The sequence below is a fragment of the Hevea brasiliensis genome, chromosome 18, assembly GCF_030052815.1.
Source record: "Hevea brasiliensis isolate MT/VB/25A 57/8 chromosome 18, ASM3005281v1, whole genome shotgun sequence".
Lineage (NCBI taxonomy): Eukaryota > Viridiplantae > Streptophyta > Magnoliopsida > Malpighiales > Euphorbiaceae > Hevea > Hevea brasiliensis.
Window position 1 is genome coordinate 3,704,597 of NC_079510.1, and position 26,645 is coordinate 3,731,241.

Consider the following 26,645-nt stretch of genomic DNA (forward strand, 5'->3'; position numbering starts at 1 on the left):
TTACATTTATATGTAAAAAATATTTTTAGAAAAATAAATTGTTTTTTTATTATTTAAAAATAACATTGAATATCAATTAAAAAAATAATTTTTGGCCGAAATTAATAATGATATATATATATATATATATATATATATATATATATATAAAAGAAATGCTATGTTATTATAGTAGTGCAAGATCTTAAGGATTCCTCAACAGAGGAGGTTGTATCAATGGCGTCCTTTAATTTCAATTTTTATCATAAAATCTATTAACTAATTTGAGTATAATTAAAGTTTTTGTGACTTGGTATTACTGGATTGTACCTTAACTACGACTAAATTTTACTTATCGTCCCTTAGATTAGTATACCACAAAAGTCTCTTAACTTAAAATTGTCATAGAAATCCCTATAATTCAATTTAATATATAAATAGTTTTTATTATAAAATGTTCTTAATAATAATTTAAGTTGGATATATTATTTCATTAATATAAGAAAGAATAATATATATATATATATATATATATATATGATTTTTTATTTTAAATAAATAGAAAATAAATAAAAAAAATTTAAAATTTTAAACTAACTATAAAATTTTTAAAAAAACATAATCATAATTTATGATTTATTATGAATAATTTTATAAAAATTAAAGTTAAGGATGATTGTGATATATCTGTAGCAAGTGAAATTTAACTATAATTGGTGATAATAATTAAATTGAAATTCAGATATTTTTATGATACAAATTGAAGTTGAGGGACAATTGATAAAATTAACCATGAGATTCAATCAAATCCGGTTGGCTAAAGTTAATAGACTTATCGGTCAACAAGGTAGAAGAGTTGAAGTATTTTACAGCGTGCCTAATGATTATAAAGTTCTAGTTCTATTTTCTCAAAGAGTGATTCAATCATTTGATTAAATTGTGAATTTTTAGGATAAATTTTGACAAATATCCTTGAACTTATCTAGTTGTAATATTATAGTCCTCAACTTGAAAATGTAACATAAAACCCCATCAACTTTCAAATTTTGCACAGTAAAATCCCTCTAACCTCCAATTACCAGTTTTTTAGTTAGACGCTAACCTGAACAGTTCCACCATGGAGTTTAGTCAATATTTCTCTTTTCTGTTTCAAGCCATGTGTAAATTGAATTATTTTTCTCTATATAGACAGAATAATTTTTCATCTGTAAAGAGAATAATTTTACACTTTGCATAAGAGAGGAGAGAGAAATGTTGACTAAGTGTCATGCAGGAGCTATTCACATCAGTTTCTAACTGACAAATCAGTAATTGAAAGTCAAAGAAATTTTACTGTGCAAAATTTAAAGTTTAGGGGCTTTTATGTTACATTTTAAAGTTAAAGGATTATAGTGTTGCAACTATATAAGTTCAGGGACAGTTGTTAAAATTTATCCTGAATTGTTATTTTTAATGTTGGGGATGCTTTATCAATTTTAAATATCTTTACAAATAAAAAAGAAAGGTCTCATTCCAATCCCAAATGCCAAGTAACCAAAAGAAAAGAGGAAATGATTGAGTTATTCTTAATTCCAATCCCAAATACCAAGTAACCAAAAGAAAGAGGAAAAGAATTTGCAGAACTTTACGCATTTAACTCAATCTTAATTCCAATCCCAAATAACAAGAAACCAAAAGAAAAAGGAAAAGAATTTGCAGAACTTTACGCCAATGGAAATCTTAATATTTCTACCTCCTCACACTCTCTTCACTCTTAGACCACTTTCACTATCATACAGGTTCTTAATATTTCTTATTCTTTGATCGTTTCATTTCAAGTCTGCAATATCATTCAATCATCAGTTTCTGCATTCTTAAAATGTAACTTCAGTTTCATATGCATTCTCTCAGTAGAGACTATTTGTGAATTCATCATCTTGTACATGTATCCAAAGGTGGTGCCTAGTGGGGGTAATGGGTTGTAGTTTATCCATTTTTTATTAATCTGTTTGTTTCTTTGAATTGAATTCCACTGATTCTTGATCTTGTTTATAGTAAATTTGAGTTGAGGAATGCTGTAATTCGTTGCATGCACCCATTAGTGATTCTATTTTTGTATATATCATTTGTTGATTCAAAGGTGGTAGTGGCGTAGTGGAAGTATTGTGTTCTAATTTAGGCACTTACTTTTTTTTATTATTAATTTATTAGTTTGGTTGAATCGAATTCTGCTGATTCTTATCCTGTTTATCATAAACTTGGGTTGAGGAATAGTGTAATTCCAATTCAATTTTTGGCATGCAGAAAGAAGAGGCCTGATTCTGTACAAAGTTGGCATTGGTATCTAAAATGGCTGGTCATGAAGAGAAGACTGTTACTTCTGATGCCAAATCAGGGAATATGATTTTTGAGCCTATCCTGGAGGATGGAGTTTTTCGATTTGATTGCTCATATCCCAGTCTTTCATTCATCAATGCTAAGGATAGGGACACACCAATCATCAGTCATCCAGTTCCCTCATATATCCCTACTTTTGAATGTGTTTTAGGAAAGCAGATTGTCAAACTTGAGGTTGGCCTTTCCCATATTTGTACCCTCTAGTTGTTAAATTTAAAATTTCATTCCTTTTTGTTGTTTCTAGTTGTATTTATTTGCTTATAGCATCTTCAATGCTAATTATGTTTTTTTCCCTGGTTTAGCTTCCCAATGGCACCTCCTTCTATGGAACTGGAGAAGTTAGTGGACCACTTGAGAGGACAGGGAAGAGAGTAAGTCATTTTAATTTGTTTGCCATTTCCACTCTGAAATCAGATCACCCTCTTATAGAGTTCTCAAATGAACTCTAGTATTTAGAGATTCCCAGCACCATACATACGCCCAGCAAATCCCTTTCTGTATTCATTATAAAAAGTTTTCCAAATCCAAACCAAATGAGGAAGTTTATGGCATGATCCACCACATCTAAATATAAGCAGTTTCATTTTAAAAATGTAGGTTTTCACATGGAACACAGATTCATATGGTTATGGTCCTGAAACTATGCCCTTGTATCAATCACATCCTTGGGTGCTAGCTATTCTTCCAAATGGAGAGGCACTAGGAGTTCTTGCTGACACAACACAATGTTGTGAGGTAATGAGAATTATAGCAAAACTGCTTAAAATCTTTAAGCTCATTCTTATATCTTTACCTAATTTCCTGCCAACAATTTATCATAAGCAGATTGATTTGAGGAAGGAATCAATTATTCAATTCATTGCTTCAGCCTCATATCCTGTCATTACATTTGGTCCGTTTGCTTCTCCCACTGCTGTCCTGAAATCTTTATCTCATGCAATTGGTAATTTACTTGACCCTTTTAACTTTTTCTCTTTGAATCTAATTTGTACTCTTTCAATGACTTTTCTAGTGTGCACTTTATGTTATGTTTATTATTAGATTTACGTTCATATTTCATCAGACATACAATATATAGCTTATGGAATGAATTTAACCATTGAAAATTGACTAATGAATGTTGGGGGGTCTTATTTTGATGTTAAGGAATGAATGTTAAGTGTGAAAGATATGCCTCTGTGTGTGTTTGTATTAGTTTGCACTATGCATTTATATCAGTTTGCAATCGTCACTATACTAGAAAATCAATTGTAAACAAGATAGGTTATAGAGTCTGTAATAAAGGGATGGGAAATTAGGGGGCAAAAGAAAGAATGAAAGGAAGATAACTGCGGATATCTACCACCTTCTCGTGTATGGCATCACCACTCCCTTGGTTTTCAACTGTCTTTGTTTGATAAATGTTATGTGTGACAAATAAGACCTCTTTGCTTATGGTTCTGCCCTTCCCTCTCTGATTGGCAATGAGACTTGTGATTTTAAATTTTTCTTTATGTGTGCGGTGTGGGAGAAGTTCGTAAAACTTCAAGGGATAGTTAATTGCAGGCCTGCAGTGACTTTAGTAGCTTGTAAAGCTTTGTGCGCAAACTTCAAGTGCAAAAAATGCTATTTGTAGAGAACATTTGCTTTCCCTTGCTATTTCTCAAAGTTCTGTTTAGAATAAGGGAGTTTGTAAGCAAAACCTTGAAAGTACGGTTAAATGGGGTTCTATGGGACCAGTAGCAACCATCAGCTTCGTAAGCAAGCTGTCTAAACTATGGCCAATGCATAATCTATCGGCCATTGTGTATCAGAATTTTAGCCTTTTGACACGATATTTTAGAATTGGGCATTTGTAATCACAAGAAATGGCTTTTCAGCCATAGTAGTTTTTATCACAATGACAAAAGGGATGTGCAATGGTTGGATAGTAGAGGAAGTAAAGTAGAGGAAAGAGAAGGGGGGGGGGGGGGGGGGGGGGGGGTTGTGGTTTTAGGGTGTATGTGTTAGGTGGCATACCATAGAAGGGGCATATTGGTGGCTTAGGTAGTTATAGGTTAAGGTAGGGGTGGCCATGGTCCGGTTTTGAATCGAAACTGGTTTGGTCAAAATCGGACCAAAATCGTTCAAAACCGGAACTGATTTCGAACTGGACCAAAATTGCACTTCTGCGATTTGGTTCAAGTTCATATTTTTCAGAAATCGTGAACTAGCGGTTCCGAACCGAATTGAACTGACTGTTCCAAACCAGACCAGACCAGTGATTTAAATACAAAAGAATTCAATAAATACCTCACCCCATTCCTAATTCATTTATATAAATCTTAAATTCTCTACACTCTCTTTAATTCTTAATATTCTCTCAATATTTCTCAAATTCTCTAAATAATTATTTTCTACACTCCTTTTAATTCCCAATATACTCTCAATTTCTATACTTTATTATTTTATATGCTCATTAAAATTTCAATACTATCTCAATTACTCTGTTATTATTTTATATCATCAATAAAATTTCTAATACCCTATATATTGTTTTCTCTTTTATAATTTTTTAATTATCAATTATTATATAATTTTTAGAAAAAAGGCAAGCAACATAACTGGAAATTTTGATTCTTCTAAATTCTAAAGCGATACATAGGCAAAATTAAGTTCATACACTTTTTTCTAATTTCTTCAAAAAAAAAAATTTATCTCTAGTTTTTTAATCAAGTTCAAGGCTTTTCTTAATAAATTTTTCTTACAGATAAATTATTTTCATTTTCTTTTTTATTATTGTATTTTGATTAAAAGATTTCTAAGAAAAATTAAAATATTTTACAAATATAAACGAAATTCTAAATTAGTAAAATTTTTCTCCAATTTTTTCGTCTAAGTCGGCCGCCCTTAAACTGCTTCAAAACCATCTTCTATGCTGTCTTAAACCATCATTTTTTGAACTGCCCTTAAAATCATTTTAAATCGGGACTTGAACCAGAATTGGCGGTTCAGGAACCATCCTCCAGATCGTCCTATAACAATTTGATTTAAGTTTATGATTTCATTGAACCTGAACCGGTTATTCAGGAACCATAACTGGCAGTTCTTGAGCTGTGGCTACTCCTAGGCTGGGGTGTAAATGACTAGTCTAACTATTTATCTTCAATTTAAAATTGTGTGGATGCCCATATCAATAAAACCAAACAAACTCTAGTCTACCCATTTACGCAATTGGTGATAGATTAAAAGTAGTAGTGGCTGCAGTTATTGATTGGCTTGTTTTTATTCATTTAATTCAATACCCATTAGTAGGGGTATGCTCACTATACCAAAATTATTATATTGAGAATAAAAATTTGTACTCAAAAAGCTATTTATTTGTCTTTATATATTTTTAGAGACAAATAATAATTTGTCCAATTTACTGCTGAGACAAAAAATTGTCTCTCTTTCCATTTTAACAAACTATATTATTTACCCCTAAATCCATATTTAAAGACAAATTAAATTGACTTTAATTGTTTATTCTAAAATTTCTAAATTTACTTTTAGAATCAAATAAATTTGTCTCTAATAATATTTTCTAAAAATAAATAATCTTATCATTATATATAAATTTCTTCATGTCATTAATTATTAATATAAATGCATTTATTTTTCTTTAATAATATAATATTTATTTACTACTAAAATTTAAATGAAATTTATTTAAATTACTAAAATAATAAATATTACTTAATACGAATAAATATAATTTTAAAAAATAAACTATAACTACCAGAGCCCTGTATTTGGACTTCACTTTTTGCTTGAAATGTTAAGGAAGGAGGATCGCCTTTTATAGGAAAACCATCACCTTCCAAGTCCTTGAAAAAACCATGTGGGACATCGCTTTCTTTTTTTTATATATAAATTATTATTTTTTTAATTTATAATTTGGAATTAAAATTTTCAGTTCATCATGTAAATGCTTTACTATAATAAAGAGTTAATAATATATTATATTATGTAATCAAATTTTATTATATTTATTATATTACTTATAATTTTTAAGTACAAATTTAATTAAAAATAATAATATTAAAAAATAAATATATTAATACATGTATGATTAATAAATTCAAATCAACAAAATATTTGTAGTTTAATGGTAAAAGTGTTTTTATCAAATTTTTGAGCTTGTTCCTTTAGAAATTAATAACACTTGTTAGCTCAATGATTAATAACAATACATTGATTAAAAGCTTTAATTATATAGATTAAAAAAATATATAATTTCTTTATTTTATTATATACAAACATAATACAATATTAGTATATATGTATATGTATTTATATGTTTAATTTTTTTAAAATCACTTTTTTTATTTAACTATATATAATCTATACATACTTAACACACCTTATATAATTTATTCATACATATATATATATATATATATATATATATATATATATATATATATATATATATATATATATATTAGTTATTAAAGTTTTTTTATTATGGACAAAGGGAATCTTTTTTAGTGAAAAATTAAAAAAAAAAAACTTAGAACTTCTTATATAAATGTAGTTAATCCTAATGAACTAAAAACAAATAATATAATATTTAGAGTCTAATAAGTTTCGCCTTAAAAAATTAATTATTAGAAGCAAATAATTATACATTTAGAGACTAATAAGTTTTTGCCTCAAAAAATTAATTATTAGATACAAATAATATAACATTGAGAGAATAATAAGTTTTTGTATCAAAAAATGAGTCATCAGAAACAAATAATATAATATTTAAAGACTAAAAAATTTTTTGTCTCAAATAATAGTTATTAGTAACATATATCTTATTTGTCTCTAAAAGACAATATTGTAATATATATATATATATATATATATATATATATATATATATATATATATATATATATATATATATATTGCAATCTTAATTTCGTATAAATATATAATTATATTGAAAGTATATAATACATTTAAAAAAAATTATAGAAAAACATGTATAAAATCAGTTTTTGGTTGGGGACCCTCGAAAGCCATGCATAGCCCTATCCATTAGTACCCTTTTATAATGGATGAATAATTTGCCACCTTTACACTGACAAAGCAAAGGGCACCCTATGAGATTTTTAGAAAAAATTTATATTCAAACATTAATTGGTTTTATTACGAGGCAACATACATGTGTGTATGGTGCTTGCTGATAAAGAAGGAGGCTGAATGGAAGAAAGAGAGGGGGTGGGGAGGGGGGGGGGGGGGAGGGGGTGGTGGTGTGGTGTTTTGCTCTATTGTTGGAGTTATATTGGTTCTTTCTCACTCTTTCCCTGCTCCTATATTTCCTCTTTCAGCCTTAATTTCTAATTTTTTTTCCCCTAAGAACCATAATGTGTAGTGGCCTTTTATTTAATCTGCCTTTAAATTTCGGTCCCAATTAACATGTGCGGGAAAATAAATTCGAACAAAATTTTTCTTAGCACATATTTTTTCTCAACTTTTATTAGTTAAACTTAAATAAACATTGGTATTTGCAAATTTTTTCATAACATGACTACTAATAGACTAATAGTTGGTAGAAATGGTGAAGAGGGGGAGTCAAAGGTTGAAATTTAGACAAAGATCATGGCATCTATATCTAATTTTAGAAAAAAAAAAAGAATTGCATGGTGAGTTTTGCTCAAAGTGTTAAACAATTACATTTGATAACTTGTGTAGTATTTAGGTAACTTCTAATTGTTTCTTTTCTGTTTTATTTTTTGAATATCTATCTAGTAGTGATTTATGCTGCATATCTATATTTAGGAACTGTTTTTATGCCTCCAAAGTGGGCCTTAGGTTATCAACAATGCCGTTGGAGCTATGATTCTGATAAAAGAGTTCGTGAGGTATAGTATTGATGCATTATGTCAATATGTTGATCACTATGGGATCTCAAGCTAGATTGTTTTCATTTATTTATAACTATGGAAAGTCAAGTTTTACTATGGGCCTTTGATAGTTAGACATCATATATCCTTTCTTCTTGTTGTTGAGCCTTTTGCACTTGTAGATTGCCGAAACATTTAGGAAGAAGGGCATTCCTTGTGATGTCATATGGATGGACATTGACTACATGGATGGTTTTCGCTGTTTCACATTTGACCAGGCATGTTTCCCGTATATCCTTTGGATGATAAATTCATCCCTAATTAAATTGAAATGTTAGGTTACTCTATGGTTAAATACTTCTCTTTTTTTTTTTTTTTTTTTCCTTGAATAAGCTCAATGTGATTATTCTTTCCTTGCCTCATTGCTTCTTGCTACATATTCACTATTAGACAATGTTGAAATTTGCCACTTATGGATGATAACTATCCGATTTTAGGATCAAGAATGATATTTTTCCATGGAGCATATTTAGTGGCTTGCATTATCATAATCTTGGTAGTCATACCTATGGACCTATTTGAGTTCCTACATATACAAATACAAAACACAAATACATAGATATGTCATATACATATATTCTATGTAGAAAAGAAAGTTTATGATATTCCCATTTCCAGTAAAAAATGAATTCTTCTGCATTATTGGTGGCCTGAGGCTATCCACAGACTCCAAAATTGAATCCCACCTTCAACTTAATAATTCAAGTCTCAAGATGCAAATAAACCAAATGTGCATTATTCAAGTCTTTAAAGGTAATTGTTAAAAATGAAGAGGGAGAAGAAATAGAAAGAGAATGTGGGGAAGATGGGAGAAGAAATAGGTTATATATGCTATTACACATAAACTAAGAATGGTATGTTACCCATTTACAACACACAAGCAAATTTATAGGCATAAACATAGCACACATTCATGGGCCTAATTTACCTAATCACAGCTTAATAATTTCACTTATTCAATCATTCACAACTAGCATTCTAACACTGCCCCTCAATTCAGAGCATACATGATATATGCTCCTAGCTTATTACAAATGTAATCCATCCAAGTACCTTTAAGCGATTTGGTGAAAATGTTTGTTAATTGGTTGTTTGAATTGATGAAATTAGTAGCAATATATCTTGACTTGATCTTCCACCTGATGAAATGACAATCCACCTCTATGTGTTTTGTCCTTTCATGAAAAACTGGACTAGAAGTGATATGTAATGCTACTTGATTATCACAAATCAACTTCGTATGTTTGATATCCCCATGTTTCAATTCTTAAAGAAGTTGTTCCAACCAATAATTCTGCTTTTACACTTGACCTAGCAACTGCATCTTGCTTCCTACTTTTCTAAGGTATTAATTTTCCTCTGAATAAGACACAATATCTTGAAGTAAACTGTTTGTCTAAAGGAGAACCAATCCATTTTGCGTCTGAATATCCAATAAATTTTGAGTGACACTTGTCTTTATCTAGACTGTGCAATTTTAATTTCCATAAAATATTGCAATTTACCCAAGTCTTTGATCTTAAAGTAATTGGAAAGGTGTTGTTTTAATTGAGTAATTCCATCACGATGACTACCTATGATAACAATATCATTGACCTAAACCACGAAATAGATGGTCTTACCATGATCAGTATGATGATAAAATACTAAATGATCAACTCCACTTTGAGTCATCCCAAATTGTTGGACAAAAGTACTAAACTTTCCAAACCATGCCCTTGGAGACCCTTTTTTTTTTTTGTTCTTGAAAGGATTAATGTAGTCTACATTCTAAGCCTAAGCAGCAAAATTGCTCCATATAATCCGGTTCTACCAACTCCCCATTTAAGAAAGCATTTTTGATGTCAAGTTCATGAAATGGCCAATGATGAATAGTAGCCACTAAGATAAGTAGGTGAAAAAAAGGCAACGTTGGCCACTGGAAAAAACTATCACTATAATCTTGCAAAAAAATTTGAGTGTGTCCTTTAGCAACAAGTCAAGCTTTTAGGTGATCAAATTTTCCATGATGACGAACCTTATTTGTATAAATTCAACAAAAACCAACAGTAGACTTTCTATGAGGCAAGGGAATTAAATCCTAGTACTATTAGAATGAAGATTAGTAATTTCCTCAACCATTGCCTTGTGCCTCCTAGGATGAGATAATGCTTCCCTAATGGTTTTTGGAACTTGGATAGAGTAAAATTTGGAACAAAAGCATAATAGGGTGAAGACCAAGGATAATAATTAAAGAGATTGTAAATGGGATAAGGATTATGATAAGTACAAATACCTTTATGAAGAGCAATGAGTAGAGTAGCTGCTTCTGCTAGAGGCATAACCAGTGTAAGTGATGATGTTAACATAAGAGATAAGTAACCTAGGGCATTTTATGGACTTGTATCATCAAGAAAAGCATCATTCATGTTAGTCTGAGGATTTGGATGAGGTAGTTGTAAATAGACCTAAAGAGGAGATGGGATAGCATTTGGAGTAGGAATAAGAGGAACTAGGAGAGCTTTAGAGATGAAGTTTTGGTTTACTGCTTAGGTGAGAAGTTCGAAGATGTTTTAAGAAGGTTACATCTACTGATATGAAATATTTTTTTGTGGTTGGCTTATAAAATTTGTAACCTTTCTAAAGGTGAGAATATCCTAGAAAAATACATTTAACAGATTTTGGTTGAAACTTGTCTTTCCAGGAGCAAGATTATGAATAAGCAAGTACAACCAAACACACAAGGAGAAAGATGATATGGATTGTGATATGGAAACAAACAAGAATGAACACCCTAATTCTATAAAACAGAAGAAGACATATGATTAATTAACAAGCAGTAAGAACATCCTCCCAAAAATGAAATGGAACATGATGATGCATGAGTAAAGTACAGGCTGTTTCAATAAGTTGCCAATCCTTATGTTTAGCTACTCTATTTTATTGAGGGGTACGAGCACAAGAAATTTGATAAATGATTCCTTATGAAGATATGAAATATTGAGAAGGAAGAGAAAAATATTCTCATGTATTGTTAATACATAACACTAATGGAAACACCAAATTGAATATGTATCTTAGCTAGGGGTGCAAATGAACTGAGTCGAGTTGAGCTTTAAAGAGCTCAGGCTTAGTTCATTAAAATATTGTTTTGAGCAATTTGCCAGTAGCTTGGCTCATTTACATCCCTAATTAGTTTAAGGTTTAGAGTTATGAAGTTCAAACTATGCATTTTTTATTAGCTCTCACATAAAAAATAATTTAAATTTCATAAAATATTAAATTTAAATTACAAATAAATATATTCTATAAATACATTTTATATGTTGATTATATCATAGTTTTTTTTAAAAAAAATATTTTTTTTACAACATTCATAAATAAAATAATAAATATTTATAGTATAATGAAATACAACAATTAATATAAATGTTTTTGTAAATGAACCTATTTAACAAGCTTGCTCGCGAGCCTTAATGAGCTGAATATTTATAAGCTCGAACTCGACTCATTTATTAAATGAACCTAAAAATCAATCTTGAACTCGACTCATTTTCTAAACAAGCCAAACTGAGCCTGAGCAACTTGCAAACAACTTGGTTTATTTACAACATTAATCTGAGCACAAAAATTTTAAAGATAGAAAATAATTTAGAATTATCTTTCATAAAAAATAAGCAAGTGCATTAAGAATAATGAAATCCTATAGTTGAACTGACATAAATCGGACCCTATATGTCCAAATGAACAATGTCAAGAATGAATGCAACCCGGTTGTTAACTCGCTTGGGAAAAGAAAAACGAGTTTGTTTTACAAGCTAACATGACTCACAATTTAAGGAAGATAAGGTAGAAAGAGTAGGAACCAGTTTCTGGAGTTTGGATATACTAAGATGACCCAAACGACTATGAAGAATATCAAGAGAAGTAATGAAAGGAAAAGCAATTGAAGATTTTCTATAATTTAGTTATTTTGATTCATGTCCTATGCCAATCACCTTCCCCATAACTCGGTCCTGCGTAATAATAGAATCAGTTATCAATATGACAAAATAATTAAGGTGTTTGGTTAATTTGCTAATGGAGATTAAATTTTATGGACACTTAGAAGCAAATATTACTGAAGTTAAATAAACAGAGGGGAGAGAACATGCCTCCCCTACTCCTTTAATCACAATTTTTGAACTATTGGCTAAAGTATCATTAGTTAATTAGGAAAAGATTTCTATCACAAGAGATCCATGGTGATAGTCAAGGATCTATTAGAAGCACCAAAATCAAGGATCCATAGTCCAGTGGATAAGGATAATTTTAGACAATCAAAGATATTACCAAATTAGGAAAATGAGAATAATTGCTGGTTGGAAACTGATACTATAAGTATTGTTCATATTTGACTCTAGTCAAGGTGATAGAATTAGTTAATTAATGAGCAGGATGACATATGATTGTATTTATGGAGATTGCTTTGTCAATCACCTTTTGTTTTAATCAGATAGGAATAATATCTTGAATTTATAAGCGCAAGAAGTACAAAAGCAGTAGCAATAGAGTTGGTCTTAAAAAAAAAATGAAAAGAAAAGAATGGTGGAGGGATACTAAATTACCTCAAGAAAGACTTTGAAACGGCTGGGGTTTCACGATGCCTAGAGAAAGGAAGGAGGGCCAAAAGCTAAAAATCTTAGAAAATATACTAAAATAGACTTTTGTAAGATGAGAGAAGACAAATCTGCAATAATCCAATACACCAAAATACTTTTGTTCTCTGAGACACCCAAAATACCAAGGGATTTAGTTGAAGGTCTGCAGCTGGAAGGAGTTGCACAATCAAAGTGAGGTGACTAGTGTTGATTGCAGTGGAAAAAGAATGGTTGACGACATCTCATTCGCATGCATGTGTATAAGAGTCCAGAACCTTGTGATGGTGCATTTAGTGAGGGGCTTTCCAAAGGCAAGATTCTAAGGCAGAGCCGATTAGTGGCAGGTGGCGTAATTGGGATAGGTGGTGAGGGCTAACAACTCTCAAACGCCCTTTGATTAAAAAATGTGACTCATTTCTTAAAAAATAAAATAAGGGAAGGGGAAAAATGGAGGATAGAAGACCAGAACCTACAAATCTCCTAACTTTTAGATAATGAAATGATAGAAGTAATAGAAAGAGAATGTGGGGAAGAATTGCCTGATTATTCCTTCAAGCCTTTGGGTATATGTACTGTTACATAAAATAAGAATGGTATGTCACATATTTACAGAACATAGCCACATTTTCAGGCATAAACATAGCTCACACTCACAGCAGTTCACTCAATCACAGCTTAATCTCAATACCCAAATACTCATTCAGAACTAGCATTCTAAAAGCAACCATCTAAGTGCAAGTATCTAAATAGTCTAGCCATGTTTAAACCACCATTCTTACAACTCTGCTTTATTGGGGCAACTAGGTTTATGGACATTTTGTGAACAATTAACGATTATATTTCCTCTGGATGCATTTACTATTGTGCTCTATAATTTTATTAATTTCTTATCTTTTGCCAAATTCACTACTCATTAAGAATGATCAGAATCAAGGATATTGGCATAGATAGAAATGTATGTTCTGTGATAAACTTGCAATTGTCAATCTTGACATAGAAATTTTGTTATGAATTATTTCAGGAACGTTTTCCAGATCCACAATCTTTGGTGAAAGATCTCAATGATATGGGTTTTAAAGCAACTTGGATGCTTGACCCTGGTATCAAATGTGAAGAAGGTTATTTTGTGTATGATAGTGGTTCTGAAAGTGATGTTTGGGTTCAAAGAGCAGATGGAAGACCATTTATTGGTGTGTTTCAATTTGCATTCAGAAATTACTTATCTATTTGCCTCTGCCTCTCTCTCTCTCTCTCTCTCTCTCACCACCACAAACACCACCCCCAACCCAACTAATAGTCCAAAAAAAATGTTGAGTTATTACTCTTTTCCTATCCATTTTTAGGGGAGGTGTGGCCTGGGCCTTGTGTTTTCCCTGACTTCACACAATCAAAGGTTCGCTCTTGGTGGGCTAGTTTAGTTAAAGATTTCATTCCTAATGGCGTTGATGGCATATGGAATGATATGAATGAGCCGGCTGTTTTTAAGGTGACTCGCATTGTTATTTTCTTAGTGCTTGCAATTTCTTCAATGCTACTTAGACTTATTATTTAACTTTACAGGTAGCAACAAAGACAATGCCTGAAAGCAATATTCATCGAGGAGATGATGAACTTGGGGGTTGTCAGGAGCACTCATACTATCACAATGTATTCATCCTTTCCTTTTTTCTTGTTTTCTTTTAATAAGAGAATGATTTCTACTAATGGAATTTAAAATAGTTCCATGTTGTGATTGCTTTTATTTGTATTTATTGTTGATAATCAAATAAAATTCTGAACTTGAAGTTCTTATTTTTAGGTATTTGGCATGTTGATGGCAAGATCAACATTTGAAGGCATGAAATTAGCCAATGAAAATAAGCGTCCCTTTGTTCTTACTAGGGCTGGATTTATTGGCAGTCAAAAGTATGCTGCAACATGGACAGGAGACAACGTTTCAAATTGGGAGCATCTGCACATGTCCATCTCCATGGTTCTTCAATTGGTGAGTAATATATGAAGTTTGAGAAACTAGATTGTTGTAATTTAGGGCTAGAAGTCTTAGGAAAATATGGAAAATTGAACATACGAGAGGTCTACAGTTTATGAATGTCTTATATGAATATCATTAACAAAGTTTGCCTGATCAAAATGATGAAGATTACGCACCTTGCATCCTCTTTTCTCTGGATCATTGGATTTTTGGGCTAGCAATCTTAGTTTTATGCATAATTGAACCATGGATTGATTTGAATTGCTTTAGGAGGAAAAGGCTATCAAATGTGCAACAATGAAAAAATAGTTGGAACAAATGGCTTTCGTAAAGTTTTTGCATATGTTGAACTAAGGACATGATTCTATTAGGGCTTTGATTTTAAACGTTGTAAAACTTCACTTGTAGAGACCTTTATTTGTCCTTTATTTGTTTCTATTATTGTATCAAATAATGGCTACTAATGAATTTTGAATGCCCCATTAAGACCTTGATGCCCTAAATGATACTTAGAAAAAAGTTGCGTGGTTAACTACTTTCTATGCAAATGATGTTGTGATTATAAGATATGATATTGAAGGTATTCAAGCACTATATAGATGTTAAGGCCCCTGATTAGGGATCACGTTACAGGTCTATGGATAGAATTTGTAGGTTGTTTTGAAGTTTATAAGGGGAGTGTAACAGGGTTTTTCTTCTTACCACCTACGATTGCTAACTTATGGGCTTGTCAGAGAGCACGCGAAAATCTCTTAAGTTGAAAGTGTATTCTAATCAGTTTGGTATTCTAGGAATGTATATGTGTATAGATGATTAGTGTTCAATCAATATAACAACTACATATCTATTTTCTCAGTCTTTGTTTATTTTGATTGTCTTTTCACCCTAAATAGCATATCTATTTTGTTGAATTTTATTCTTTTGTCGATCTCATTTTCCTTATCATAATCCCCCTTGTCTTCCATTCTTCCTTCTTTTCTTGAATTGTTCATTGATTCTTTGTATTTTTCAAAGCATAGTTTGATTTGGAAGGAAGTAGAAAATAATTGTCTTTTTATCTAGAGGAAAATAAATTACTTCAATAATAGAAATACCTTATGGGTTCATTACTTGCAACATAATTATTTTCTCTAATTTTGGTTTTACTTTTTGAATAGGGACTCAGTGGTCAACCATTTTCAGGACCTGATATTGGCGGATTTGTTGGAAATGCAACGCCTAAGCTTTTTGGAAGGTGGATGGGTGTCGGTGCAATGTTTCCTTTCTGTCGTGGGCATTCTGAAAAAGCCTCTTTTGACCATGAGCCATGGTCTTTTGGAGATGAGGTTTGTCCTCTGCACTAGCAATTTGATAGTAACCATCTTTAGATTTCCTACTACTGATATGTATATAGATATTCCATTTAATTAGGCAAAGCCCAAAGTTGATTTAATGCTATGGTAGATTTGTTTAGACCTGAACCTGAGATAACTATGTAAAATATTTCTTTTTCATAAGTATCATAGCTTATATCATGTTGCTTTAATATCATGTTTGCACCTATCTTATCTCTTTCTAAATTTTCTATATTGCTTTTCAAGTTTATCTTAATTATCCTATCATGCTGGCAACTATGTTATGAACTTACTTCAGTTCCAACTTCCAATAGTGTGAAGAAGTTTGTCGTCGGGCATTAAAGAGACGTTATCGCCTTATACCACACTTATATACTCTATTTTATGATGCTCATATAATGGGTACCCCAGTGATGACTCCTACCTTCTTCGCTGGTATGTGCTTGTGCCCTTGAATAATCCAATTTCATTTGAATGAGTTTGGAAAAAATATGTTCTTTTTAGTGCTTAATGTATGCAAATTGCTTTTGCAGATCCAACAAATCCTAGCTTAAGGACCATTGAAAATTCCTTCCTTTTGGGTCCACTTTTGGTTTATGCAAGGTTTTGCTCTCTTTATTTTCAGATAAATCACTAGGTTATGACACAAACGTATATGTGCTTTGTTGACTTTATATCAATGCACACAATATGGGTTGGTTTATAAGTTTTTTTTTTTTATCTAATACTTATTGCTATGTTACATAAAGACCATTGTGTGGTATAATGATAAGAGCTTAAGTTTTCAATGGAATGTTTACAATTATAAGGACTGATAGTGATTCATGAAAGGAGTGTTGTTGTGTTACGTATAAGAGAAGGGGAGAAGGCTGATAAGTAGCTTATTCTAAATTAATTATAGTAGGCACAATTACCCGTAGTTATTTATGATTTGTTATATAACAAACTATAATATATACATATTCAATTGTAAAGTGGGAATTCATTGATTGATAGACTGAGAATTCAACACTATTCTTCTCCTTCTCCTCCTCCTTTTCCCACCCTCATTTCCCTTAATTCCTTAGGACTAGTTTTCCATTCCTAACATGTTTCCAAAATTGCCTTATGGGGTCTTACTTGCCATTCCCATAATTGTAACCACCTCATATTTTTTTTTCCCCAGTCTTCCCATCACATGTTAGGGCTAATCAAATCTCCATTCTTTTTGCTGCACATAGGAGGCATTTGGTATAAGGTTAACAAGGGCTAATAATTACCCTTGTAACTTTTAACGCCTCATTAATGTTGTTTAGATACTTAAAAGATTATATTAACTTTTTACTTCATTAATATTTAAAACCTTTTGAGGGGTTAAATACTAACCTTGGGAGGACTAGGTTAATAATTACTCTCTTTAAATGTTAAAACTTGCAAAAATAACATTTAACTCTTAATTTTTTAATCTTTTACCAAACACACTCCTAGGGGTAATCAAATGAAAAGAACCAAAATTGAAAAAGTGAAATTGAAAAAAATGGTTAGATGAGCCGATTAAATTAGATAATAGCATGGTTTTTCATTTTGGGCATGTGCAGGAAGTGGCACAGTAGGATAAATTGAGAGAATGGAGATTGAAATGGTTTGGATGTGTGCCTTGCAGACTAAGCAAACTCATCAATGTAGAAGGTTGGGCACATTGAATTTAAGTGATAAGAGAAAGGAAGTAAGGTTAGAGCTACTATGACATGGGAGGAAATAGTGAGGAGTATATAATACTAAATCAATAAAAAAAATGGAGCAAATGGATCTATATATCCAACGCCAATTAGTTTTGGATTAAGGACACCAATACAAGCTTATAAGGGACCTTACAACCTACAAGCTCAATGCGGGAGCCTACAACTTGTTTAAAAGAAAGAAAAGACTAAAAATTTTTGCACACTTTATTCCTTATTTCAAACCATGTATTAATACTATTATTATTGGGCTTTATTTGGAATAATACATTTGATTACATAATTAACTCATTATTATAGATTGTTGCTGATCAATATAATCAAATCATAGCCGTAGATTGCTACATAATTTCTATAATAAGAACTCGCTTATCATACCTGTGTGAAAAGAGAAAACTTGGTTTTCTTTCTTTAATTAAATTGGTTTACTCTTTCGGTCGATGAATTTGGCTCTCCCAGTCTTGTGGTCTTACATACCTGATCCAGGCTCTCAGATCAAATCTACGAGTCTTCCAGTCTACCGCCCTTGGGGAAGGCACCGGATCAACTCCACTAGTCTTATAGTTTACTTATTCCCCCATTGCCCTTTTCCTCAGTCTCTTGTACATCTTCCCCTAACTTGGAATGGAGCTTGTCCTCAAGTGAGAAGTCAAGGACGTGGAATGTACGTGGTTAATGTATCCTAAAAAGCTTCCACAATACATTTACCTTACAATGCATGAGTAGTTCGAATTTGTCTCTAGAATATCAATGATCTAAAATGGCTTGTGGTGGGTTAAATACTGTGAAGGTTAATGCGTCAGGTAAGGTGGGAGTGATATGGTGGGTGCCAGGATGAAACAGCATTATTTGAGACACATAGAACACTAGGTGAATCTTTCAATTGGGTGGGAGGGAGAGCTTATAAAGTAGTAGAGCCAATCTTTTGGATTACGAGGTATGGTCCGTAATATTTGGCATTCAGTTTATTATTTGAACATTTTTGTGATAAAGGTTTGCCTCGCGATTTGGAACACATGATCTGGATTCTGGAACCTAAGGGGAGAAGGCAAATCTGGTAACTATGGTTTAGTGAAAGAGTTGAAATAGCTTTTGTGTGGTTTTTATCTCCCATGTATATTGGACTAGAATCCATAAAGCTTTTCATTTCTATATCTCAACTCTTTCCTTTAACATGGAAAAATTTTAGTTCTTGTGGTAGATATTTAAAGTCTGACTCAAGTCTGATCCATTGAGTTACAATCATATTGGAAGGAAAGTGAATTTAGTTGCAGACTGGGCAGCTGAATCATCCATAATGGTTGTTCTTCCCCCAAATTGGTTTTCTAGTCCTGCTCCCCCACTTTCCATCCTTTTTAAAAGACGTGTCAATTTCTTCTGTGGAGTGAAGTTATGATGTTCTAAAAAAAGGCGCTAAACTGTAAAAAAAAATCCAAACTTTTAAGTTTTGCAATTATATCCAGTCCTATTTTTTGACAATTGTAGCTAAATTTCAAAAGTATGTTGCAATTGTAGCCCCATGGTCAAAATTAAGTATAATGATGCTAACATGACATCCAACTCAGCCAAAAAAATATATTATTTTATTAATTGGTATTGCATTTCTTACAACCTAATAATAAAACATCAAAACCTTTTCAATTTTTTTCAATTTTAGCCAAATTTAAAGGTTTGTATTAATTATAGCCAATTGACCCAAATTAAATAATTTTCTTTACATAATATAGAAGTAATGTGGGTTGGCTTATAAGTTTTTCTTTGAGTTAATACTTATAGCTACGTTACATAAAGACCATTATGAGGTATAATGGTAAGAGCTTAAGCTTTCAATGGAATGGTTGCAATTCTAAGGACTAATAATACTTCATGTGAGAAAGAGCATTGATGTGTTACGTACAAGAGAAAGGGGAAAGGCTGATAAGTAGCTTATTTTAAGTTAATTATGGCTTTTTAGGCTATTATACCTTTTTTATCATTTCTATGAGAGTTTTTTTATGCTTTTAAGAATTCCCAGGCACAATTAGCTATCGTTAGTTATGGTTTGTTATATAACAATCCGTAACATACACAGATACAATTATAAAGCAGGAATTCATTAATTGATTAATGGAGAATTCACCACTAGTCTTCTTTATATTCTCCTCCTCCTCCTTCTTTAACTAATCTCATCTCTCTTAATTCCTTATGTAGAAACATATTTTGGAGAGAAATTTTCTATGCATTTTCTTGACAAAAGTTAGTAAACACGTCAATTAGTTATTCCTTTGAAGTCACATGAAATGCACTTAAAGAACCATCCATTATTTTCTTTTTAATGAAGTGTTGATCAATATCTATATATTTGGTCTGATCATGATAAACTGGATTGTGCACTATACTAATGGCAACTTTGTAATCATAGAACAAGGATAAACCCTTTATTTCTAACAACTTCAATTCTTCCATTAACTTCTGTAACCATAATAGCTCACAAATGCCTTGTGCCCTAACTCTATATTCTGCTTTTGCGCTTGATCTTGCTATCACATTTTACTTTTTGCTCCTTCAAGTAACTAGGTCATACCCAACTAATGTACAATAACCTAACAAGTAATATGACCTTACCTCTACATTGTTTGATAAATGGGTACGTATGATCAGCGTTGCTTTTATAATATCCAAAAGAGATCATGGCCTTATTAAATCATTCAAGTCATAGTCTTGGTGACTGCTTTAGACCACAATGCCTTCTTTAATTTACAAATTTTCCCTTTAGTTTTTTCATCATCAAACCCTAGAGGAATTTACATATACACCTCTTCCTCTAAGTCTCCATGTAAGGAGGCATTCTTAACATCAAACTACTGGAAGTCCCGCTCAAGATTTGTTGCACAAGACAATAAGATTCTAATGTCGTTCGTCTTTACAATAGAAGCAAAAGTCTCTTGATAATATACTCCTTATGTCTAAGTGAAGCCTTTGGATACTAATTTGGCCTTATGCCTTTTGATTGAGTTGTCTACCCTATGTTTTACTTGTTTTATTGTGAGCACCCATTTGCATCCAAGTTTCTTTCCCAAAGTACAAGTAACAAGATCTCGTCTCATTTTTTACCAAAGCTTTCATCTCCTCAACCATTGCTACCTTCCATTTTGAATCGAGGTATGCTTCCTTCCAATCTCGTGTGAAGGAAACAAAGAATCATAGGAAACAAAATTGGAAATAGGATGTTTAGTACAAGCCTTGACATCTGTTCTTACAACAGTGGGTGTATCAAGGTCATTAGTAGAGGAATTAGGGTTAGAATCAAGCTGTAATAGTACCATGCAATTGTTCTGATGTTCTTTTTCATCTGCTGTAGCACTATTCCTGATCAGGGAACAAACGAATCACAGCATGAACTGCCTAAAGGAATCTGGTTGAGATTTGATTTTGATGATTCACATCCGGTATGCTTATTACATTAATTGTGCTTCTTTTCTAAAGCTGCATTTTTCTTGTCCCTAATTGTTTTTTGTGTATAACAGGATTTGCCAACTTTATACTTGCAAGGTGGATCAATAATTCCTTTGGGGCCCCCTCATCAGCATGTTGGTGAAGCTAATTTTTCTGATGACTTGACGCTCGTTGTAGCTTTAGATGAAAAAGGTAATTTGATGCATATTAATTTTCATAAAGGAAAATCTTAAAATTTTACATTATTTGTATTGTTTAAGGAAAAAAAAATGAAAATGATAATTAAACAAAAAAAAAAAAAAAGACTAGACCAAACCGATTGTTGGACCAGTTCCAAGTTTCACCAGTCAGCTCTCTCATTTAGTCTTGTCCAAATCTTTAACACTGGTAATAACTAGTATGTAAGTTATGTTGTTTTTCTGTTGATAAACAGTAAATAAGATTTGTTGTTCTTCTATCTTTAAGATTTCTCAAGAGATGAAAATCCAAGTTTCAAAATCCCTACTGGTAATGACATAATTTTTGTTGTCCAAAGCTTGATCTAAGCTGTAGGATCACAAAATCCTTTAAAAAAAATATTAAGGAGGTCAAATTGAGCCTCTAAGGACTTGGGTAGATTTCCATGTGACGGTAAACTTATTAAAATTTAATTCCTAAAATTTAAGCTTTTCTTGATAATATTATGGCAAATATTTCTTTGTATTTCATATTTATGCTTGCATATTTTTGAAAATTGCAGAATCTTGTGATTTTGACGTCATCCTCTGACTACTTAAATGATCATAATAGGATTCTAATTTAAACTTCTGCTTGGATTAGAAACATGGTTGTGATGTCATTGACTGATAATAGAGACTTGCAAAAAAAATACAGTACAAATTATCTCTTTCCCAAACATACCCCTAGAAGCAAATTCAGGATAGTTACTGACTTTGTATTTCATTAGCAGAAAAAGAGACTGATATACCTATGAATGCGTTTCCATGGGCTTCTATTAGCTGACTTTTTTTTTTTTGGGCTTGAGATGCCACCCGTGTTGGTGTAGGCTAAATTGAATCCTAAACTTATGTTGCTAATTCTAAACTAATGTCCGTTAATTGACATAGATTATCCACTTGATTTACTTAGCATGAATCAAGCAGCGTAATTGTAGTGATGAGCAGTGCTTGAGAATCTAGATATTAGGTCTCCTGTGTTGTTAAACAAAACTGTTACTGAAAATTTGTGTATTTTTATTAGAGATAACTTTCAGTCCTCCATGTATAAATGATGAATGTTGATGGCTTTAACAGATTAAATTACCCCAAAAGCAAAGCATCTATTTTTTATGAAGTGCTCTAGTTTTGTAGATTTATTGTAAACTTTAAATTGTCTATATGGCAATTCTTATTATGTGAATTTGATATTGCCTTCCCCTGCAAAGCTTTAGATTTTGAAAAGTGTAGATATAGGACTTCCCTCCTCAGTAGTTCTATGATCCTAATTCTGCTTATTCAAGTGTCCTTAGTGATGTAGGATTTACTAGAGATTTTAGGACTACCTAGTTTAGGAAGAAGTATAGGAAGTAAAGTCTTAATTTTGCTTAGGAATTTATGTTGATTTGAGATTCCTAATTAGTATTAGATTAATATTTTCTTATTTAGGGTTCCAAATCCTAGTACTTTGTAGGATTACAAATTCTTCATATATGCTTTTCTTTTATGTATTTTGAGGAGAATTTTTCTATGATTGACAATTGATTTGAGTATTAATAAAATGGAGAATTTTGCTTCTTATTCCCCTTTTTCCCTTTTGTTCTATTAGTTCTACATCACCTAGTCAACAAAAAAGAGGGAACAAAAAAATAAAGGGAAAATTACTATACAGTATAAACCACCATGACATTATGCAAAATTTGCATTCAAATTCTTGTTTTTTGGAAAGTGAATCAAGTTGTCCACTTTAGTCCTTTCGTTATATTTTAGTCCCTCGCTTTTTAAGTAAAATAACTTCTTAGCCCCTCACTATTCTATTTTTTTTTTTTTGGGCATGAAAAGGTTATTTTATTTGAAAACTCAAGGATTAAAATGTAATTCAAAATAAAATCTTAGGGAATAAAGTATATAATATTTTAAGTGAAAGACAAAGGTGTTATGAAATGAAAAAGTTGAGGTCTATTTAATTCAATTTTGAAAATGAAAGGACAGAAGTGTGAATATTGATAAATGTCAAAGAGATTTTTTTTTTCCCAAAAAAAAAAAGTTATTGGCATCATAATGTACAGTAGAAATAGGGAGGGTTTAGACTGATTAGGACATACAAGATTCCAGCTAGTACGTCCATTCAACCTTAGTAGTCTTGTGCACTTTGAATTGCCTAGTTACAGTTTTGCTCATGCTGGGGGCCTGGACCTCTTCCTCTAGTAATTTGTATAGCAGAAGGAAAGGCAACATAATCTTCCTACTCTGCTTCTCTCTCTCTCTCTCTCTCTCTCTCTCTCTCTCTCTATACAAGTGCATGATTCTATGTTGGTCAACTGGCAAATGGATGTCTGAACCATTTCTTATGTACAGGGCAAGCTAAAGGTGTATTATTTGAAGATGATGGTGATGGATATGAATTCACCAAGGGTGGATATTTGCTTACACATTATGTTGCTGAACGTCGATATTCAGTTGTTATTGTTAGAGTTTCGAAAACAGAAGGGTCTTGGAAGAGGCCCAAAAGACGCCTGCAAGTGCTATTATTGCTTGGTGAAGGTGCAATGGTACATCCTTTCTACTCAAGGGACATTGTCTTAGTTAGCATTGCCTATAATCTACCATTTCTTTTGAAATATTTTGCAAAACTTATTTAATATGTTCAAGCAGATTAAAGCATGGGGCATGGATGGAGGCTTTGTGATAATTTGGATGCCTTCAGAACTTGATGTTTCTGAGTTGGTATCAACAAGCGAGAAACAATATAAGAGTCGTTTAGGTAATATTTCTTCTTTGGAGCTGTTAGGCTGCCCCCTCATCCTCCTTTGCCTTCTCTTTCTGGTTCCTATACATGTAGTTTGATTAAGATCTATTTTAATATTACTATAATTTTCTTCATTGACACTATTTTGATGCATTAAATCGATGACATAATTATCTTCTTCCAATAATTATGTGCATGCTAAACATTTGGTGTGAAGTACTCATTCTTTTTATTGTATTCTTTCCTCACATTTCAATTGTCCAACTCCATATTCTATCTTAGTTTCTGTACTACTGATTTTTTTTTGGTAGTTTATTTTGTGTTTTGTTTCTTGAGTTGCCATTGCTATGATATTATGATGGGCAGATATGTGTTGAAACTTTGAATCCTTAGTTGAAAGCTTCCCGTTCTTCTCGCTCCTTTTCCCCCATCTTTTGTTCCCAGGTTCTGTTAGCAATAAGATTTAGATTTTGCTATGGTTGTATACTATATTTCTGGCTTTGACTTAAGATAAAATCTTTTATGGGCTTTCTTGTTTTATGGATTTTGGAGTCGAATTTATAGGATGAATCAGTTTTCTACAGTTAAATGTAGTTAAAATAGGTGGAAACTTTAGTGCTCATCTTGGATTTCAAAGCAATTAGGAATTTAAGGACTAAATGTAAAGCTTAAATTAAATTGTCTAATTCCCTGCATTGTCATTGAGGCTAAATTGGAAAATTTTGAAATTTTGGAGACTAAAAGTAATATTTTGCCTATTCCAATATTTAAATTTAGAAAATGAGACTTGGAAGTTCACATTTTTATACATGGATGAATATGCCTCAGAAATGATGTGTATCAACAACTCTACCAGCATGATTTTACCTGTTGTTGCTAGACCTTTAGGAGTCCTCTTTTCATTTATATTATAATTGTTTCTCTTATTAAAGTGGCAACTGTAAAATCAATCATCTCTCTTTCTTCTCTTTTTATAGGATATTTGCTAAATCAGTTTTTTTTCGAAAATAAATTTACTGATGAATACTAAACTTCAAATATTCTTATATATCAATTGTGAACTTTTAGGTAATCTCATGTTCTTTGCTCATTGTTCAATACAGAAAGTTCTAAGCATATCCCAGATGTTGAAGACGTTTCAGGATCAAAGGGCGTAGAGCTTTCTAGAATCGCTATTGAACTGAAATGTGGTGATTGGATTGTTAAAATAGTTCCCTGGATTGGGGGTAGAATTATTTCCATGGGGCACCTTCCTTCAGGTACTGATCATATTTTCATGAGAGCAGTAGAGGCACAAATTATAATTGTATCTTTCTGAGACTATACATTTATTCATCTTGTTTTCATGGCAATCAATCAATGGCATTATATTCCGATCCATTTAGAAGTCTTCACGAATTTTGAGAATGATAAAATTAAGAATTTCTTGTGTCAATGTTATTTAATTATACATCATGTGATGAGAGGTATTTTGATTCCTATTTTGTTGATGATGACAATAGGAACACAGTGGCTTCATAGCAGAATTGAGATTGATGGATATGAAGAATATAGTGGCACTGAGTACCCGTCAGCAGGATGCTATGAAGAATACAAGATCATTGAGTAAGTTGCTATGAATACCTGTTTTCTTATACAAACATGAATATCTATGTGATAAGTTGAAGCATGTGAGATAATTACTTATGAAAGTCATGATATACTGTTCAACAAGGGAAATATTTTTAGATCGGTGGCATAGACAACAAGAAGGTGAAGGGAAAAAAATTAAGCAATTAAGAAGCTTAGAATTAAAGGAGGGGTTTTAAGTAATAGAGCTGGAAATGGTTTCGGACTTGGAAACAGCATAGTGGTATCAGGTTGAATTGGTCCAAACGGACCACATCAGCCGCCAATTTCATGAATTTTTTAAAAACTATCAACAAGATGACCTATATTTAAATTTAAATTACTAGTTTAAAACTTTTTGTAAATTGGTGATGTTTTTGTTTCTCCTCACATAGTATTTCCTTCTTCCTTTGAAATTGTTATCCTCCTTCCCCTTAAAAGGTAATCAAATTTATGCTTGAAAATAATTACAATATGTCGCCCTTGCTTCTGCTTTATGTTATGTAGTTGCTTCACACTCAAGTTTGGCAAAATTTCTTTTCTTGTAGGCGGGATTTTGAGCATGCAGGAAAGAATGAATCTCTGATATTAGAAGGTGATATTGGTGGGGGATTGGTTCTTCAACGGAAGATATCTATTCGAAAAGATGATCCAAAGATTCTTCATATCGACTCTAGCATTATAGCCCAAAAAGTAGGAGCTGGTTCAGGTGGATTTTCAAGGTTAGATTCAAAGATTCTTTTTTAATGATTTTGTTCATT

The 26,645-nt window shown here is 31.8% G+C and overlaps 1 protein-coding gene across 3 annotated transcripts; it reads left to right on the forward strand.

Moving 5' to 3' along the window:
* The first annotated feature begins 1,668 nt into the window (after positions 1 to 1,668).
* On the forward strand, positions 1,669 to 26,645 carry LOC110635127 (uncharacterized). Of its 3 annotated transcripts, none has more exons than XM_058140997.1 (21): positions 1,669 to 1,757; positions 2,263 to 2,529; positions 2,658 to 2,726; positions 2,953 to 3,090; positions 3,181 to 3,298; positions 8,131 to 8,213; positions 8,378 to 8,473; positions 13,896 to 14,064; positions 14,218 to 14,360; positions 14,435 to 14,521; positions 14,673 to 14,858; positions 16,004 to 16,171; positions 16,495 to 16,615; positions 16,714 to 16,783; positions 21,239 to 21,326; positions 21,405 to 21,525; positions 23,886 to 24,079; positions 24,183 to 24,291; positions 25,380 to 25,535; positions 25,779 to 25,881; positions 26,433 to 26,645. In XM_058140997.1, the coding sequence occupies exons 2-21, from the start codon at positions 2,308 to 2,310 to the stop codon at positions 26,629 to 26,631; spliced, it is 2,640 nt and encodes an 879-aa protein (XP_057996980.1). In that variant the 5' UTR covers positions 1,669 to 1,757; positions 2,263 to 2,307; the 3' UTR covers positions 26,632 to 26,645. The 3 variants fall into 3 exon arrangements, with proteins under 3 accessions (XP_057996980.1, XP_057996978.1, XP_057996979.1); XM_058140995.1 differs by having other exon boundaries at positions 1,747 to 1,839; XM_058140996.1 differs by lacking the exon at positions 1,669 to 1,757 and adding an exon at positions 1,793 to 1,929.

What these genes read in the sequence shown, in the direction of transcription:
- LOC110635127 (XM_058140997.1), top strand. Translation starts at nt 2,308, where the DNA reads ATGGCTGGTCATGAAGAGAAGACTGTTACTTCTGATGCCAAATCAGGG. An exon ending in TGCTTGGTGAAGGTGCAATG is followed by an intron (nt 24,080 to 24,182) that starts GTACATCCTTTC and finishes ATGTTCAAGCAG; the next exon opens with ATTAAAGCATGGGGCATGGA. An exon ending in GAAGAATACAAGATCATTGA is followed by an intron (nt 25,882 to 26,432) that starts GTAAGTTGCTAT and finishes CTTTTCTTGTAG; the next exon opens with GCGGGATTTTGAGCATGCAG.